The 16,866-nt window shown below is 37.1% G+C and overlaps 1 protein-coding gene across 10 annotated transcripts in view; it reads left to right on the top strand.

Annotated features, from left to right (window-relative positions):
• The window catches only part of ST7 (suppression of tumorigenicity 7), a 283,470-nt gene that overhangs the window by 205,988 nt on the left and 60,616 nt on the right, over positions 1 to 16,866 (top strand). For all 10 annotated transcript variants that reach the window (XR_013486445.1, XM_078154113.1, XM_078154112.1 and 7 more), the window contains one exon: positions 8,568 to 8,682. Coding sequence is in view for 9 of the 10 variants with exons in the window: in XM_078154113.1 (XP_078010239.1) it covers positions 8,568 to 8,682 (115 nt within the window). In the remaining variant the exon portion in view is untranslated. The remainder of the gene's footprint in view (positions 1 to 8,567; positions 8,683 to 16,866) is intronic.

Raw genomic sequence — 16,866 nt, 5'->3', positions numbered from 1 at the left:
ACAAGCCAATAAATGATAAGGGCTCTTCCTGTAACTTCCAGAGCTAGAGGTCTAGGCGGCTTCATACAACTTCCCCAACTCCATCTGTTTGGGAAGAAACTATAGATAATCCTATCTGACCTTGCCATCCTATATCAGAATTACCCCCCCCCCCAAAACACTAGATCACTTTTGTCTTCAGGGTCAGCTGGATTGATTTAGTGTGAAAGCCCAAAGCAGTTTGACCTATAGGCTATCTTCCTATCTGCTTGTTGATACCTGAAAGTCCTTTAACTAGGGAAAATTACTTGCTTTTCTAACTCGGGAAACAAAGCTTAAAATATAAATGCTTTCTGACTCTTCAGTATAAATGAATTTTACTCTGTCATGACATTTTTGTCAGTTTTTGTTTTTAATCTGACTTCCTGTGGAGCAGGAGAGTCATATTTATTTATTTATTTGTTTGTTTGTTTTGGTGAGGCAATAGGAGTTAAGTGACTTGCCCAGGGTCACACAACTAGTAAGTGTGAAGTGTCTGGTCTCAGATCGCATTTGAAGTCAGGTCCTCCAGACTCCAGGCCCAATGCTCTATCCACTGTGCTGCCCCCAAGCAGGAGATTTTAATGGTAACACATTATAGGGGTACTCAGATATTAGGTATGCTGAAGGAAATTGTTTTCTTCAGCTGATATTTGTAAGGGTAAGTTCTTTTGGGGGAATGTTTTCTACATGATTTTGACTAAAGAGAAAGTATAATTATTTTTTTTTAGGTCATTACCCAGATCTGGCTCCAGTTTACCTGTTCCTATTTATGCTACTGTACATGCCAGACAAATCAGATTTCTTGACATTACTTGATTTGCCTTTTTCTCTTCCGTTTCTGTACCTTTGTATATGAGTCTCTCATACTTTGAATGGTCTCCTTTCTGCCTCCCAACTCCAGCAAGTCATAAGATAGAAGCTTTTGATGCAGGAACTGTTTCGTTTTTGTCTTCCAATCTGCAGGGCCTACCTTGGTTCCTGGAACATAGTAAGTACCTAATAAATGCCTGTTGATTGATCGAAATCTCAGAGTTGTAGGTTTAGAGCTGGAAGCAACAATTTAGAAACAAATAAAAGTTAGTAGACATGAGCTGTTTGTTTAATTTGCATGTGAGGAAACTGAGATCTAGAGAGGTGAAATAAATGACTTACTCAAATTCACCCATGTTCCAAGTAATATCCAACTCCTCTCATTTAAATCCCTCCCTTTCTTCAAGGCGCAATTTGGATGCTACCTCCTCTAATTTTCCCAGTTAGAAGTAGTCTCTCCCTTCTCAAATGTATTTATTGTATTTTAACTTGTATTAAATTACTAAACTGTAAGATTCCTGAGGGCAGAGGCATCTTTTTATGACTGGTACCTTTCACAGTGCGTTCCACAGAATACATGCTAAATAATTATGTCATTCATTTGAACTGTCACTTTTACATTGATATGGACTAAGTCTCTCATGTTACAAGTTAGTTCAGTTTAAGCAGTTGTCAATCCAAGGAAGAACTTGGTTAAACAGGTTGCTAACAGGTCAGTTAAAACTTATTGTGTAGAACAAATTGTGGCTGAATTTTTCGTGTTCCAATTTTTTTTGGTGTCCAGAAGTTACAGAGTAAATGTTTGCCCTAGGTCCTCTCTAAAAAGTGTCATTTTCTTTTTGGTACATGATTAAGCTTCTCTGTAAGACATTTTCTAATGCATTGTTTAAATGGAGCTCTATAAAAATAAATCTAGTGGTATCATGAGGCTCTGAGGACACTGGTAAACAATTCATTCTTTCATTTCATGGCCCAGAGTGTCAGTAAAAATCACTGATGGAATAGTTAACAATACAGAATGTCTTCAGTTTTTCTGTTCATGCATTATTTGAAGCTATAATTGAATAGTGATAAACTTGCAATTTTAACAATGTGGAATCTGCTGTTTGAATGTAGCTCAGGCCAACATCTATATACTTTAATTAGGCCAAACTTGTATTGACCTCAGTGGGAAACTGGCCGAGTATCTATTTTAATTACCTTTCACCCCAAATATGTAGAAGTTTTCACTTCAGTTTTCTCACTCAAGAAACAATACATGGACAACTAAACTAATAAAATGTTTAAGTGGATGCAAATCAATCCTGAAGGGTTTAAACAGCTGTTTTCATCTTGTAAGACAGCTGAGAGAACACATACAGGCTACAGTCCTAAGTGATGTCCAGAGAGCATTTCAAATCCAGTAAATTAGCTCTCCTTTTTCCCCCATTTGAGCTCATAAATGTTAACCTCATAAGTGCATCAGATTCTTCCGTTGAAATAAACTTGAACTGACAATAGCCAGATGATGTGAAATTGAAACTGAAATTCTATCCTTCACCCATCCCATCTTCTTCCCCGTAGGTATTGTAGGAGTCATGGAAGAATGAGAGATTTTCATACTCTGTGAATTTCAATATTTGGGCAGACTAGGGCAGATAAATTTCTTGCTTCCAGGAGAAAGCAATTACCAGTGTGGGGTATGTAGCTGGCAATAAATAAACTGAGAACTCTACCGGAGAGTGTTACAATTTAAATACATTCAGAATAGCCTGGCTTTTATAAAGTCATTTCTTTATGTCATATGTCTTCTTAGATAGTCTTGATATGGGAACTGTGCACTTTGCTTCACTGAAAGCCCCATCATGTGAATTGTACATTTTTATCAGGTATTTTATAAGTAAACTAAGATATGTTAGATTGTAGAATCTAAAATAAAACCTTCATAGCAAAAGCATAAATAGAAATTTAAAAATGTATAAATATGTTAGCACTCTATTCAGCATGATAGGTTCTCTGGAGCCCCACAGTATATTCTGATGCTATTTATTATATGTCCTGTAGGAGTAATGGATAATCATTAATCGATGCCAATGGTGGATGTGATTCTGGGCAGTGAGGGAACAAAAGATACTTCTCAAATTTGTTTAAGAATTTTGAGAAAAATATGCAAGAAGATCTTCTAAGGAATGAATGTTCTCATTAACTAATTTAGAATTTCTGAAATGAAATAATACTTCGTACTGAGCAAAAAGGGAGGCTTGCCACCAACTAAAAGCATTTTTTAAAAAATCAGCACACTGAAGCAACTGTCACCAAAACTGTTGTTAGCAGTAATGACAAAGGAAAACTGAGAAATAACATTTTGAGTTATATATTAACCAAGATTAATATCTTGCTACCAGTCTGGAATTCTGCAGTAGTCAATGTACTATGCTACAAATGTATGTTGTGAAATTCTTAACTTGGGGAGATCTCACTTAGATGTATTTGTGTGTCGTATTGACCAGTTAAAAGACTCTACTATATTCAACGTGCTACAAAGCCAGACTCTGAAAGAAGGGAAATCTTTCCCCTTTCTAGCAGTTAAAAATATCTTATTTTAAAAATCCAACTGCCCCCCTATAGCTCCTTGGACTTGCATCAGAAAGCACATACCTAATGAAATTTCATTATGTAAATAGATACTTGGATGGCTCTTCAGTCTCACCCATGTTCATACAGAATAAAATGTCTCTGTATCTTCTTATATCCTTATATCATCCATAGAGGATCACCCTTTATGGCTTTTTTACTATCTATAAAATATCTAACTGGACCCTGCTGACACTCTGGAAATAGTGGCCTAGTCTAAGAAAAGGATGTCCTTTCATTCAGAACTGATCTTTTACTCTTAATTTTTCAGAGGGGATTTAGAGCCAGCTAAGTTACAGTGGCCCCATGGACTTTCCCACCAGCTCTTAGTGGTAGTTATAGCATAAGCTTTTTATTAAGGGTGAGGTCTCCATCAGCAGCTCATTTTATTTGTAGACCTCTATAGGGTTGTTGGGTTTGTTTGTTGGGTTTTTTTTTTTGATCCTAAAAAGCTTTAATAGTGAAACATGGCCAAAGTTAAACAAGAAACACTAAATTTTCACATGACTGGCATAATTACCTTTAAAACATTTGCTCCTTTGATATAATTTAATTGGACCTCCTTGGATCCTTTTGGGACTTGGTATTTCCCATGTAAGCATAGACTATAAGCTGCATGGTTTAGTGAGAAGAGAACTGGATCTAGAGTCAGAGGAAATGGGTATTTTATTTGTGCTGATTTTACTCTCTTTGTGGCCTCAGCAAAGTCAGGTACGTTCTCCTGACTCCAAATCCAACATTCTGTTTTCTACACCATACTGTTCCTTAGGTTTCCTTTTGGACCTAGTTCCTATGGTTCTAGCATCTTATTCCTATAGGAGATATATAGATATAGGTATAGATACAGATAGATATACATATAGATATAACACACACATATATATGTATTTGCACACATACACAAGCATGTACACACACACACATATATACATATACACACATATATCATGGGGGTAGGGGACAAGTATGTGTATGTGCATATATAAATGTGTGTGTATATATATATATATATATATATATATATATATATATATATATATATATATATGTATACACACATACACACACATACACACACATACACACACATGTCCCCTACCCCTTTGATACCTATCTGCCTGGTTTGTCATGTGAGTTAATTGTAAAGTTTAAAACTTCAGTTCTTTTTTCCATTTGCAGTGATAGTTTTGTTTGAAATTACAGTATAAGTTTGGGTTTCTTAAGATTAGACTTTTACCTGGACACTCGATCCAAAATTTTCAAGTTTTAATTATGGCGGTTTTGAACATGGTTTGACTGTTGTCAGGTGATACAGAGCTTTATCTCAAAAAAAAATGCCTAATTAGGGGAAAAATCAAAGAGTGATATCAGCGTGATCAAAGTGAACCAGAATACAAAGTGTTTTATTGGTTGCAGAACATCAGTAATTTGTGGCATAGTCTTTCAGTTTCCTTTCTAACAAAGAAATTACTGCAGATCTCTTGGGAGAGCAAGGCGATCACTCTCATGGAAATCATACTCCTCTTGGTAGGCTGATTTGTAACACAATGCTCTCTGGAACTCCACAACTTTATTTATTTTGTCGGATTTTACTATATATTTTTTTTCTTTAAAAGAAATTGCAAACATGTAAGATGAAGGTATTGGTTGAGTACACAGCACAGACCATTGCTCTCAGTGAATTCTTGCTAAGTTCTTGTTGGTGAATTAGACTTTTTTTCAAGCCTTCATTTCTCCAAGGAAAGATGCTTTAGACATGTTATCTTCAAAGGATAGCTCCATGGCCTTCTGGTTGGAATACATACTATTTTCATTAGTAGAATAATAATTTAGAAAATTGAACTAAAGGTGATAAGATCTCTCTACAGGAGATTGAGGGAGGAAGGTGAAACATCAGCCTTGTTGAGTTATTATGACCAAGTTTAAAGAATGAAGGAGGGGCAGCTAGGTGGCGCAGTAGATAGAGCACCAGCCCTGGATTCAGGAGGACCTGACTTCAAATCCAGCCTCAGACACATAACACTTACTAGCTGTGTGACCCTGGGCAAGTCACTTAACCCCATTGCCTAGCTAAAAAAAAAAATAAAATTTAAAAAAAATTTAAAAAAAGAGAATAAAGGAAGAAAGAACAAGGATCATGGTATCACAGGATTTATGGCAGGAAAAGACCTTAGAAGTTATCTTGTTTAGCCTCTCATTTTAAAGATGTAGATGTGGTTTAGAGAGGGAAGGGACTTTCCAAAGGTCCTTCAGTTAGCAAGTAGCATTTTGTGAAATTTGATAAGTGGGGTGATTTGGTGATACTGTGTTCTCCCAGAGCCTTTCTAAGAAGGTTTCTGAAGTTGGTCTTTGTAAATTTTGGAATCCTTTAAACATTAAAATATTAGCAGCTCACCGGTCTTCTTTTTACTCCAGTAAGAACAAAAAGTAGGAAAAAACCAATTTCAACTTGCGGAATCACATGATTGTAGAGATAAAAGAGATATAACAGTCCTTTTGTCCAACTCCCTTTACTCTAATGAGAAAACATAAGTCCAGAAGCTTTCTGAATTAGAGTATCTAAGAGAGATACATAAACAACTGTCATACCAGGCAAAATATGGCAGATACTAGAAGAGAGTTACAGAGTTCTGTGGCCCTTCTGGCAGATGAAACGGAAACATCACACTGGGGCAAAATAGGGATGGAATAATGGATGAAGTGACATTTGAGATAGGCCTTGAAAGAAACAAGAATTTCAGCAAGACACAATACCGAGTGGGAATGGGGAGAAAGTATGGGAGAGGAGTATCCCAGAGGAGCCATGTGGTCAGAACTGCAAAGGCAGTCAAGTAAGTCATTTAGGAGAAGAGGGAGTAGCCAGTTTGGCTGGAATAGACTGTAGACTATATAGACTATAGACAAGTAGTTGTAGATGTAAGCTTGAGGGGCAGGCTGAAGTCGCATCATCACAGAGTCTCAGAGATAAATAGGCCTTTACAAGCATCCTGTCCAGGCCATACCTGACCAAGCAGTTATCTAGCCTCTCCTTAAAGGCTTCTAGTGAAGAGAGAACCCCCTACTGCCTGAGGTAGTCTGTTTCAGACAGCTTGACTTGTTAGGAGCTTTTACCTTTACATCCAGCCAAAATCTACTTCTCTGCAACTTCCTTTCATTTCTGGTTCTTGCCTTCCAGGGCCAGGTAGAACAAATCTGTTTATATTATAGAAAAAAGGAAGTGAGGTTAGCCTAACGTGACCCGTCTTGGATGAATTTATGCTGCCTTTCAGTGATCAAGCTTCCCTTTCTTGGTGCAGACATATTGTTCTAGAATTTTGTACAAGATCCATATTAAGATCCTTGGCCTCTCGTTTTCAGAATCAACCCATTTCCCTCTTTTCAAAATTTGCTTGCTCCAGTCCCATGGCACCTATTACATTCTACAAGGCTCTTCAGAGAATGACAGTAGCAGTTCAGCAGCCACATCTGCCAATTCTGTGGTGTCTTGGGAGATGTATCATTATATAAATGGAGTAGCTATTAGAAGACCTTAGAGGTGGAATAAGGAAGATGAACTGTATTTGGGTTTGGGGGCAGGGTGGGGAACAGTGGGATGCCTCTCAAGATTTTTGAGTAGGGAAATGGTAAGAACAGAACAATACTTTGGATAAATTAATTTGGCATTTTCTAAAGAGATGAAGGTTTTAAAAGGAGCAAAGCCCAAGAGAGGAAAAGGGAGAAGAGAGACAGGGGTTGATAGTGGTGAAATGGGTATTTTCAGCCTTTAAAGCAAAATTTCTATGTTTTCCAGTTCTTGCTGTGCCATAGTTGTTCCTCTTTGCCTACTATTATAGCATGTCCTGAATCCCCAAGGAGAATGAGAAAACCTTTCTTAAAACGCCCTCATAAGGGGGCAAAATAGAAACACTAATGCACTGTTAGTGGAGTTGTGAACCAGTTCAAACATTCTGGAGAATAATTTGGAACTTTGGCCAAAGGGTTTTAAAACTCTGCATACCCTTTGTTCCAGCAATACCACTACTTGGTCTGAATCCCAGAGAGATCAAAGAAAAGGGAAAAGGATCAATTTGTACAAAAATATTTATAGCAGCTCTTTTAGCAGTGGCAAAGAATTGGAAATCAAGGGGATGCCCATCAATTGGGGGATGGGTGAACAAGTTGCGGTATATGAATGTAATGAAATACTATTGTGCTGTGAGAAATTACAAGGGGGATAGTTTCAGAAAAACCTAGGAAGACTCACATGAACTGATGCAAAGTGAAGTAAGCAGAATGAGGAGAACATTGTACATAGTAACAGCAATAATGTAGCAGTGATCAACTGTGGAAGACTTAGCTGCACTTATAAAAACAATGATCTAAGATAGTTCTAAAGGTTGCATGATGAAAAATACTATCCACCTTCAGAGGGAAAACTGATAAACTCTGAATGCAGATTGAAGCATACTTTTTTCAGATTTTTTATTTTCTTGTTTTTCAATATGGCTAATATGGAAATATGTTTTGCGTGGCTTCACATGCATCATATTGCTTCCTTCTCAGTGAGTTGGATGAAGGTCTGGTGAGAGGGAGAGAGTTTGGAACCCAAAATTAAAAAAAAATTAATGTAAAATAATCATTATTACTATTACCATCAAAAGAGAAGGCTCTTATAAAGAGCACAGTGGGATTACGTTCTCATACAAAATCATTTCATCCTTATTAGGAAGACAGCTTTGTGGTATGGTGAAGCGGATAGAGTGATGTGCTAGGCACTGGGAGACACATACCTGATACTAGCACTAATGTTTTCCAGTAGTGTGATCATGGTCAAGTCACTTACCTATTCAGAACCCCAGTTTCCTTGTCTGTAAAATGTGACTGTTAATAATACTTCTACTGTCTACTTGACAAAGTTATAGAGAGAGAGCTTTGCAAACTTTGAAGATCTATACAAATATATATTTATTTTGATGATGATGATGATGATGATGATGATGGAAAATGTTTATTTTCTAAATATTCCTCACCTTCTCATATATGGCTTTGCAAATTCAAAGATGAAATTTTTCTACAAAAGGGGAAAAATGAAATGATTGCCTGAAATTCAATATTAATTAGTCTTTTTCCCCCCTTTCTCTTAGCTAATGAAGGAATTTCCTCTCCTGAGCATGTTCAACATACATGAAAACCTTTTAGAAGCTTTGCTGGAACTGCAAGCATATGCTGATGTTCAAGCAGTCTTAGCAAAATATGATGGTAAGTCCTTGAGGATTTTTTGTGTTTGGTATATATTTCAACTCTTAAGTTGATAAAATCACTCCAAGCCTGAGCCAAAATGTATAGACATTCATACTTCTATAAAGTGACTTGAGCAGTTTTCATGATGTTTTATTTCTTGACAAACCAGAATAATGAAATGGAAAGTTATAGTACAGTAAAAATTACCCTGCCAGCATTTTTTCCCGGTGAGTCTGACATTCCTTTTTATTTTTCGTGATTTGATTAGTTTGGACCAAGATTATCAATCCAGAGAACTTGGTTAGTAGCTTTTCTGTAGCATTTTGCCTTAAAGAAAACTACCAAATCAAAAACTGGAACTAGGTGTGGACCAAAATAATAAAGCGCATTATCAGTGCTTGTCAAACAGATTAATTAGGGGAGTGATTATCTGCATTATAACATAATTACTTGCTTTACAAAATGTTAACTCTACGTTTTCTCTAACTTCTGGGTTTCCGTGGAACACATCGATTATTATATTATGATGAGAGCCAGAATGAGGTATTTGATTGGTGTTGGAGTCAGAAAAATCTGGGTTTGGCTCTTGCTTCTGACCCATTTCAGATATGTGACCATAAGTAAGCAGCCTAACTTCTTCATGCCCCAGCAGTCCTCCAAGATTGTAAGTGACAATTTCCAGTTGGCATTGGTTGAGCTTCCATAGTAGGAATTAATTCTAGTGAAATTATAGATCTGGACCAACTCTTTCTGTGCCTCTCATCTTGTGCCTCCTTGCCCAAACAGCTCGTCTTTTATTCTCTAATTTTTGAGATTTGCTAGTATTATTTGTAGTTATTCTATAGAAGCTGTTGTTCTATCATTTCTCAAGGTTCTTTTGAATTAAATAGGTCTTGTTACATTCTGCTTTTAAGATTGGGAAACAAAGGTACAGCAGGGTTGGTGTTTGTCACTGGTTTTTAAAGTAAACCCCAAAATGAATTGGAAAAGCAAAGACAGAAACTTATAATACCACACTGTGTGCTCATTCTGCCTCATTATACCTAAGTATCCCATGTAATAATATATAGACTATATAGCACATAATTGATTTCAAAAAGAAAAATAAACACTAATTGTGCACTTTAAAGCAAAACATCCAAATATTTGGCTTTCACCTGGGATTAAATAATAAAGATAATTTATACTTTGGCATCTTTTTATAATGCCGTACTCTGGGTCTCTGTCCTCATAGGATTGTCTTAAAGATAAAACACACCTTATTTTCAGGTCCTTTAGACCTCAGATAAATAATTAACCATCCTCATCTACCCCTCTACCCCCAAATGAAGAGACTTCTTTTGGCTGAATTCCGTCTTGTGACCAGCATTAGAGAAAAGTTCCAACATAGTATATGTATTCCACATACAACACAGTATTTACATTACATGTCAAGGTTTAAGAAATAACAATTTAACCCGTATGGCCCTTGGGATTCACAAGTCTCAAAAGGCTCTTTAGAGTCTCAGCTCATTACAAAACTCATCAGCTTTATGTGTGGTAAGATTGATTGTAATATAAAGAAATGAACTCATTCATAGCTTTCTATCTCCTTTTTCTCTCTGTCCCACTCCACAGCCTTCATTCAGCTATAACCAAAGTTGATTTATTGGATTCTGATAACATATGTTCAAATTATTTCTTAAAACAGCTGGTCCCACCCTCTGCTAAAACTTTGGCTCATATTTTGAACAACTTCTGTTGTTGTAAGTGGACAACTCTCCATACCAAGTGCCTTGTATTCAGTTTTGTTTATATTGTGTACCTGGCAACAGAGATGATGTCCGTGCTCGTTATTCATGGAAAAAGAGCCTCATTAGTGGCGGGACACATTCTGTTGCTGAGCTACCTCATTATACTTTAGAGTTCAGCACTTGTCAATAGAGTGCAGATGACCTAACCACAACTGAATTCTAAAGGGGATTTTTGGCTCTGGCTTGGCACGGGTCTGTGTTATTTACAGAAGAATTGATTATGGCTGCTGAAGTTACTCTTCTTGAGGACTCAGCTTTAAAAAAAAAAAGCCTCTGTGTTTTTCCCTCATTGTGAGATGGGTACTTTCAAGTGCTGTGTTGTTTTTTTTTTTCCAGTGTGGATGTAAGAGAAAAGTTGAAAAGCCTAAATAGAACTGTGAGCATGGCCCCTGATGGTCAGTTACCTGAGGTCTCTATGTGGAAACTGAGGACTCAGGACTTTTAAACGATAGATCTTAAAGAGACACCCTTTTCCTAATGTTTCATGGTTCAAATGTCATCATCCTAAGACATGATGTTGGAGACAACATTTTGAATCCAAGCCTCTGCACCTCCCCATAGAACCACACCCAAGCAGCAGGATTGTATGTTATCTTTGCAAAATGGAATGTGCCCATTGGGTAGCTGTTTCTTGGATGGCTTATGGGTACAGTGATCCTTCTTCATAACGTTTGCCAGGTGGCTGAATTTTTTGAATATTATGTTGGGAAATGACACAATGCAATTCTTTGCCTTTTGCCAAAAATGATTTTTTTTTCTTAAAGAAAGTAAAAAGTAAACAGCATGTTCTAGGAATGGAGAAAGGTAAACTGTATTTTCCTTCTATTCCCTTTTTCTTCAGTTTTATTTCAGCCTTGCATTTTTGGCCTAGGCCAGTAATAGGGATAAACTCTTCCTTTAGTGAATATTTATTCTGTGGCCCCTGGGACTAAGTTAAATTTGGCATTTCCCACCCCATCCCCTTGGAAAGCTGTCTCCATCCAATTTAATTTTTGTTTCTAGTATGCTCCCACTTTTTACAATCTCAAAGGCCACTTTCTGTTTACCATCCCCACACTCTTCAATTTTCTGTTTTTCAATCACTCACTGCATTCAGCTTCTTCCCTTTTCCCAAGTTTCTGTAGTTCTTGTTTAATAGCCTCTACTGCAGACAGCTACTGTTTATAATTCTTAAATTTTTGCTGCATAAAAGACCTCATATAGTGAGCTTGTCAGATGTTAGTTAGAACCTGCACAGCTCTTGTTTTCCTTATATATTAGGTGATGCTGAGGAGTGTGTATGCAGTTGGATATTTCCATTCTCAACCTAAATTATACTGAATTAATTGTGCCATAGTAGTCAAGTCTCAAGTAAGGAATGGAAAAGTATGTCTGTCTATACTTGCTTGCCACTCTTTGGAAGCATCAGTAAGCAGTACTTTCTTCTCCAGGCCTTACCTACAGTGTTTATTAATATTTGGAAACTGATCTATATTGTTCATTTCGTTCCATTTGGATTTTGGCATCTTTGTCTTCATTTAACTTCCACCATAGATATGCAGAATATTTAAGACCACTAAGTCATCACAACTTTCTTTTGAAAGAAGCTAATGGAAAAAATTGACACAAGCTTTAGATTTTTCTTTAAAAGTTCAAAGACCAGCTAAAATTAAAATTTCAGCCCAAAGATTGAGATTTTAATTTGGCGTGTTTTTTTGCCTTTTTTTGTTAAACTAGATCTGTGATTTTATCACTATGGGAAGCATCCAGGGAGGAATTTCATTTACTAATGCTGAACTTGAACCCACATCTTCCTGACTCCAAGGCCAGCTCTCTATCTACTACCCATATTTCCTCTTTTCTTGTTTTAATCATAATTGTTTGAATATTTTTCTTTTTATGCATTTGCTTAAAATTAATTCTTCAATTCAAGTCTACAGGTCCTGATTTAGGCTTGAATTTTTCTGATGAACATCTTCCATGTTCTATTTTAAGGCCTTCCATTAACTACTGGCCACAGCATGATAATAGGAGTAAATATTTTTGAAAAAGGCAAAACTGATGTTTTCTAAATATTACATAAATAATGCTGGATCTGATGGCAAACATATATACGTGTATGCATAGTTATATAGATATATAAGTTTAGATGTTATTCTGTTTTCTCTGGAGGCCCATCTTTATTTAACATTTGGAGCATTGAAAAAGTGCCATGGATTTTTTTTCAAGAGGCCACTGTTGTTACTGTGGACAGAAAAGAAGTGGCACATCTGGATATCACAGCTACCTCAGCCCTGTGGTCATTTCCACCAATGGTAATAAAATTTGGCCTAAGTTCTTTTGGATCACTGTTCTAATCCATTAGTCAGATGTCCCAAATTCTCAGAGTAAAAACTGTGTACTGCAAGGGAGAACTAGGTTTGTTGTTGTTTTATTATTATTTTTTAAACAGTCCAGGATGCAAGAAACATGCAACATTACCATTTTAATTTTAATTGACTTCTATCAAGCCAGCCCATGTCAGTAATTATATCTGAACTCTGTTTTATAAGTACCATTTTTTAAGACACATTTCTGACACTCAGTAAAGCTTTTTTCCTCCTGAAGTAGGTGGGAATCATAAGTCCTAGGGAAATAATATCCAATGAACTCTCTGTTCAGTCCTTAAAGTGCTGTGTCAGTGCTAGCTATTATTATTATTAAGAAAGTCATTTATGAATCACTATCTTGTGAAAATAAGCAAAGAGTAGCCAGCAAACCATTATAGGAAGTTTTACTGAGGTCACATAATGTAGGTTTTATGAACAGCACACAGTCCTCACCCAGAGGACTCTTCAGAATTTGTCACTGGTGCAAAGCAAAACCACTGGTTTTTAACTGGTGCTCGACTAGTGTGATGACAGTGTTCCGGACACAATATCTTCATATAGATTAGTTTGTTAATTTTGCAGTCATGGAATTTAGAGATCAACTGGCAAGGCACATGACTTGTTCAAAGCCAAGCAAGGTCACTCGAAGGTTACACAGGTAGTGACTGCCAGAGTTTGGATTTGTGGAAGAGATGAGATTGAAAGCCAGGTTCTTAGATTCTAAATCCCCCATGCCTTTAAAGTTTAGGTCCCTGATTTTACTCTCAAAATTTTTTTCTTGAAGTCTTCACTCACTGTCCTTTTCATAATAATAGTAGTTATCATTTACATGCCACTTTAAGGTTTGCAAAGCACTTTACATATATTACCTCATCTGATTCTCACAGCAGTCCTGTAAGGTGGGTGCAGTTACAGATGGAAAAACTGAAACTGGAAGAGGTTCAGCAGTTTGCTAAGGGTCTGAGGCAAGACTTTAAGTCAGATTTTCTAGACTCCGAGTCTGGCACTGTGGCCACTGTGCCACATAGCTGTCTTCATGAGCTTCATGTGTTTTCCTGATGAAGCCTGGATAGCAGGAAGCTTTGAGACATCAGGAAAACATCTATACTTACGGGAAGTCATCTTCCCACTCCTCCTCCTAATTCCAGTAACTGCCAGGGAATCAGAAGCAGAAATCATTGTGATAGCTAGGGGATACTTGATGGGTTTTGTTTTGCTGATTAAAATTGGAGAGAACTCTCATAAGACAACTAGTATCCTTTTAGGGAAACCTGGACTGCTGAAGATAGTGGAATGTGGGGGATACAGTGCCAAACCTAGGAGGGGGACATCCATCCGGATGATTTACCTTTACTAATATCTCGGGAGAGGAGTGCCTTCTCAAAGCCAAGATGGAGACTGGTGAGATGAGTGGAGTGCTGCCCCTGAGAAGAGTGAACTTCAGAATGATCTAAAGCTAGACCAAACACCACACAGCTTTTTGGCTGAGGCCTGCTGCCACTGCTGGGTTTAGTTTTCAGATGAGTTTAATCACTGGCATTTATAGCAAGGTAAAGCAGTAGGAAAAAAAGGTATGAAATGTATTTCGTCTCCAGTGAGAGAGACCAAGCTTAGTGGGGTTCAATTCATTGAGCTACACAGTTAGAGAATTGATAACTGTGACATACTACGCGAGTGTGGGAGGAATAATAAACTCATAGAGACTTCAGAGGTCCTCTAGTTCACACTTTACTGTAAGTGTGAAAACCCCCTAGAGAACCACTGATAAGTGGTCTTCTACATTCTGTTTGAACACCTCTAGGGACAGCAAAGGAGACTAGCTCAAAGAAAACCATGGGGTCCATCTGTTGGTGCAGGAATATGCTTGTAGATATGAGGTTACCAGAAATGGCGTAGTTTGACCAGATACCAAGTTGATTTTGAGACCCAAAGGAAAATCTACTAGCAGTCCCTATAGATTATTACAAAATGAAGACTGAAGTCTTGACACATAAGGTAGGATGATCCATCAGCATAAAAAAATCTTGACTACAAATAGTGTGCTATTTCAACAACTTTTATATAGAAAAGTAACATGAGACCAACATCCTGTAATATAAGTTACTTTTAAAAATATATATTTGATTTAATAAATATATAAGATGCATATATTCAGATTCACCAAATTCATCTGGGTTTTATTTAATATGAACTGTTGATCCTATTCCAGTTCTTATCTGGAGATTGTCATAATTTACTGAGATAATGTGGCCTCATTGGCTAGCTGCCATCATTAGTGAGTTGCTGAGTTGCTAGTTTTGCCCCAGGTCCAGCTTCTGTGGGGCCCGCAGAGACATTCTCAGGGCTGGTAATAATCCAACTCAGGAAAACTCATCTGGATCACAGTGGCCTGGTCATTGCCTTTGAGTAAAAGATGAAATTTTCCAAGCATCGTTGGAATAAAAAAATTTTAACTGCTAAGACCCATGTGGAACTTCATCATGAGTGATGAAACTATCAGGATTTCTAGGTTTCTTGTGCCTTTGAAATTCTTGGGAAACACCCCTCTATTTCTGTAGGGAAGTCAGCCCCTAGGTCTTCGCCTGTAGTTGACATTACACTGGCCTTGAATTGTGTTTGAACCAAAAGAGCTCCTTTTGGATAGTGGGAGATGATTTGGAATCAAAGAAGCCATACTGCTGCTGCCTCAGAGATCTCCTGGGTTCTTTCCCTCTAATAATTTCAGATATATGCTAAATAGCCCAAATTATGAAGAATTTCATAGTGAACCATCCAGTCGATGTATATAATAATTGAGAGGCAGCGTGATATAGCAGAAAAGAATTTAGGTTTTAGAAGCAGAGGGCCAGTGTCCAAAGCCTGGCTTTTGTTATACGGATGACCTTCACATCCCTGAGCCTCAGTTTCCTGTTCTGCAAAATGAGGTGATTGGGCTAGATCAGAGATGCAAAACTCCTAAATAGAGTGAGAAGGAACCAGATTAAAGTATAATTGGAAGTGTTTAACAAAATAAATGCAGATGCAACATAGATACTCTTAATTTGGTTTTCTAAGTCAGTATGTGGGCCAGCAGGGATCTCTTTCTATTTGAACTTGACACCACTGGATTAGATGGCCTCCAGGGTCCTTCTGAATCCTTTCTCTGCGGTTCACTTACATGAGTAACTTTGAGCAAGACTCTGAGCCTCAGTTTCCTCGGCTGTAACATGTGAGGATTGCACAAAATGACCTCCGAAGTCCCTTCCAGCTCTAAGTTTATGGTCTTTGTCTTTATTTTATTGATGGAGAAATTGTGAGAGGTTAAATAAACTGTCCAGGCCAAATTCCATTTTCATTCATTCAAGCTAGTATCCACTCTAAATTATGTCTCTATTGGGCATTTCCTGGACTCACCCAAGCCACAGTTTTACATTAGATTACATATACTCACTTAAAATTAATTTTATTTCATTGAGCTATTTATAGACTATGGAAGATCAGAAGGTTTATAGTTAATAAGATTGCTTTTACTCTCACTTCACATGTGCCCTAACTACCGATAGGATCTGAGGGAAACTAGAAAATACATGGTGTGCCTTCCTAGTTTTTAGCTACAGATTCTTCTTTTTTGTTTGCTCCTCACTACTGTTTTCTTTTTCAGCTTCTCTTTCAAATACTCTCTTCATTGAGAACCCAAGTTTCCTCTGTCCTTACTAGTTCTATTTCATTCTTTCCCCTGGAAATCATATGGACAACTCTTCAGGACAAACACTTCAGGAAACATCTCATAATATGAAAAAAGTTCAAAGCTCCCTGATGGTTCTTAAAATAGCCACCACCACAGTCCACCAGTCCTCCAAAGATATTTTGAACTGGTAGAAACTAGAGCTTAAATTATACGAAAAAATGTTCATGAGAAGCAAGATTATTTTTTGAATTGATAAGGGGATGCTTATATCTTAATATTTCCTTATTTAGGATGTATGCCCACTTATTTTTGAAAGGATTTAAGTGGTTTAAAAATTAGTATGCTGAAAAAAGTACAATAAGGTATTTTTTAAAAAAATTTAATTTAATAAACA

This window comes from Phascolarctos cinereus, unplaced genomic scaffold (genome assembly GCF_003287225.1).
Source record: "Phascolarctos cinereus isolate Bilbo 61053 unplaced genomic scaffold, phaCin_HiC Scaffold_1;HRSCAF=81, whole genome shotgun sequence".
NCBI lineage: Eukaryota > Metazoa > Chordata > Mammalia > Diprotodontia > Phascolarctidae > Phascolarctos > Phascolarctos cinereus.
Note: the sequence above shows the minus strand (reverse complement) of the source record. Positions and strands in the feature narration are given on the sequence as shown.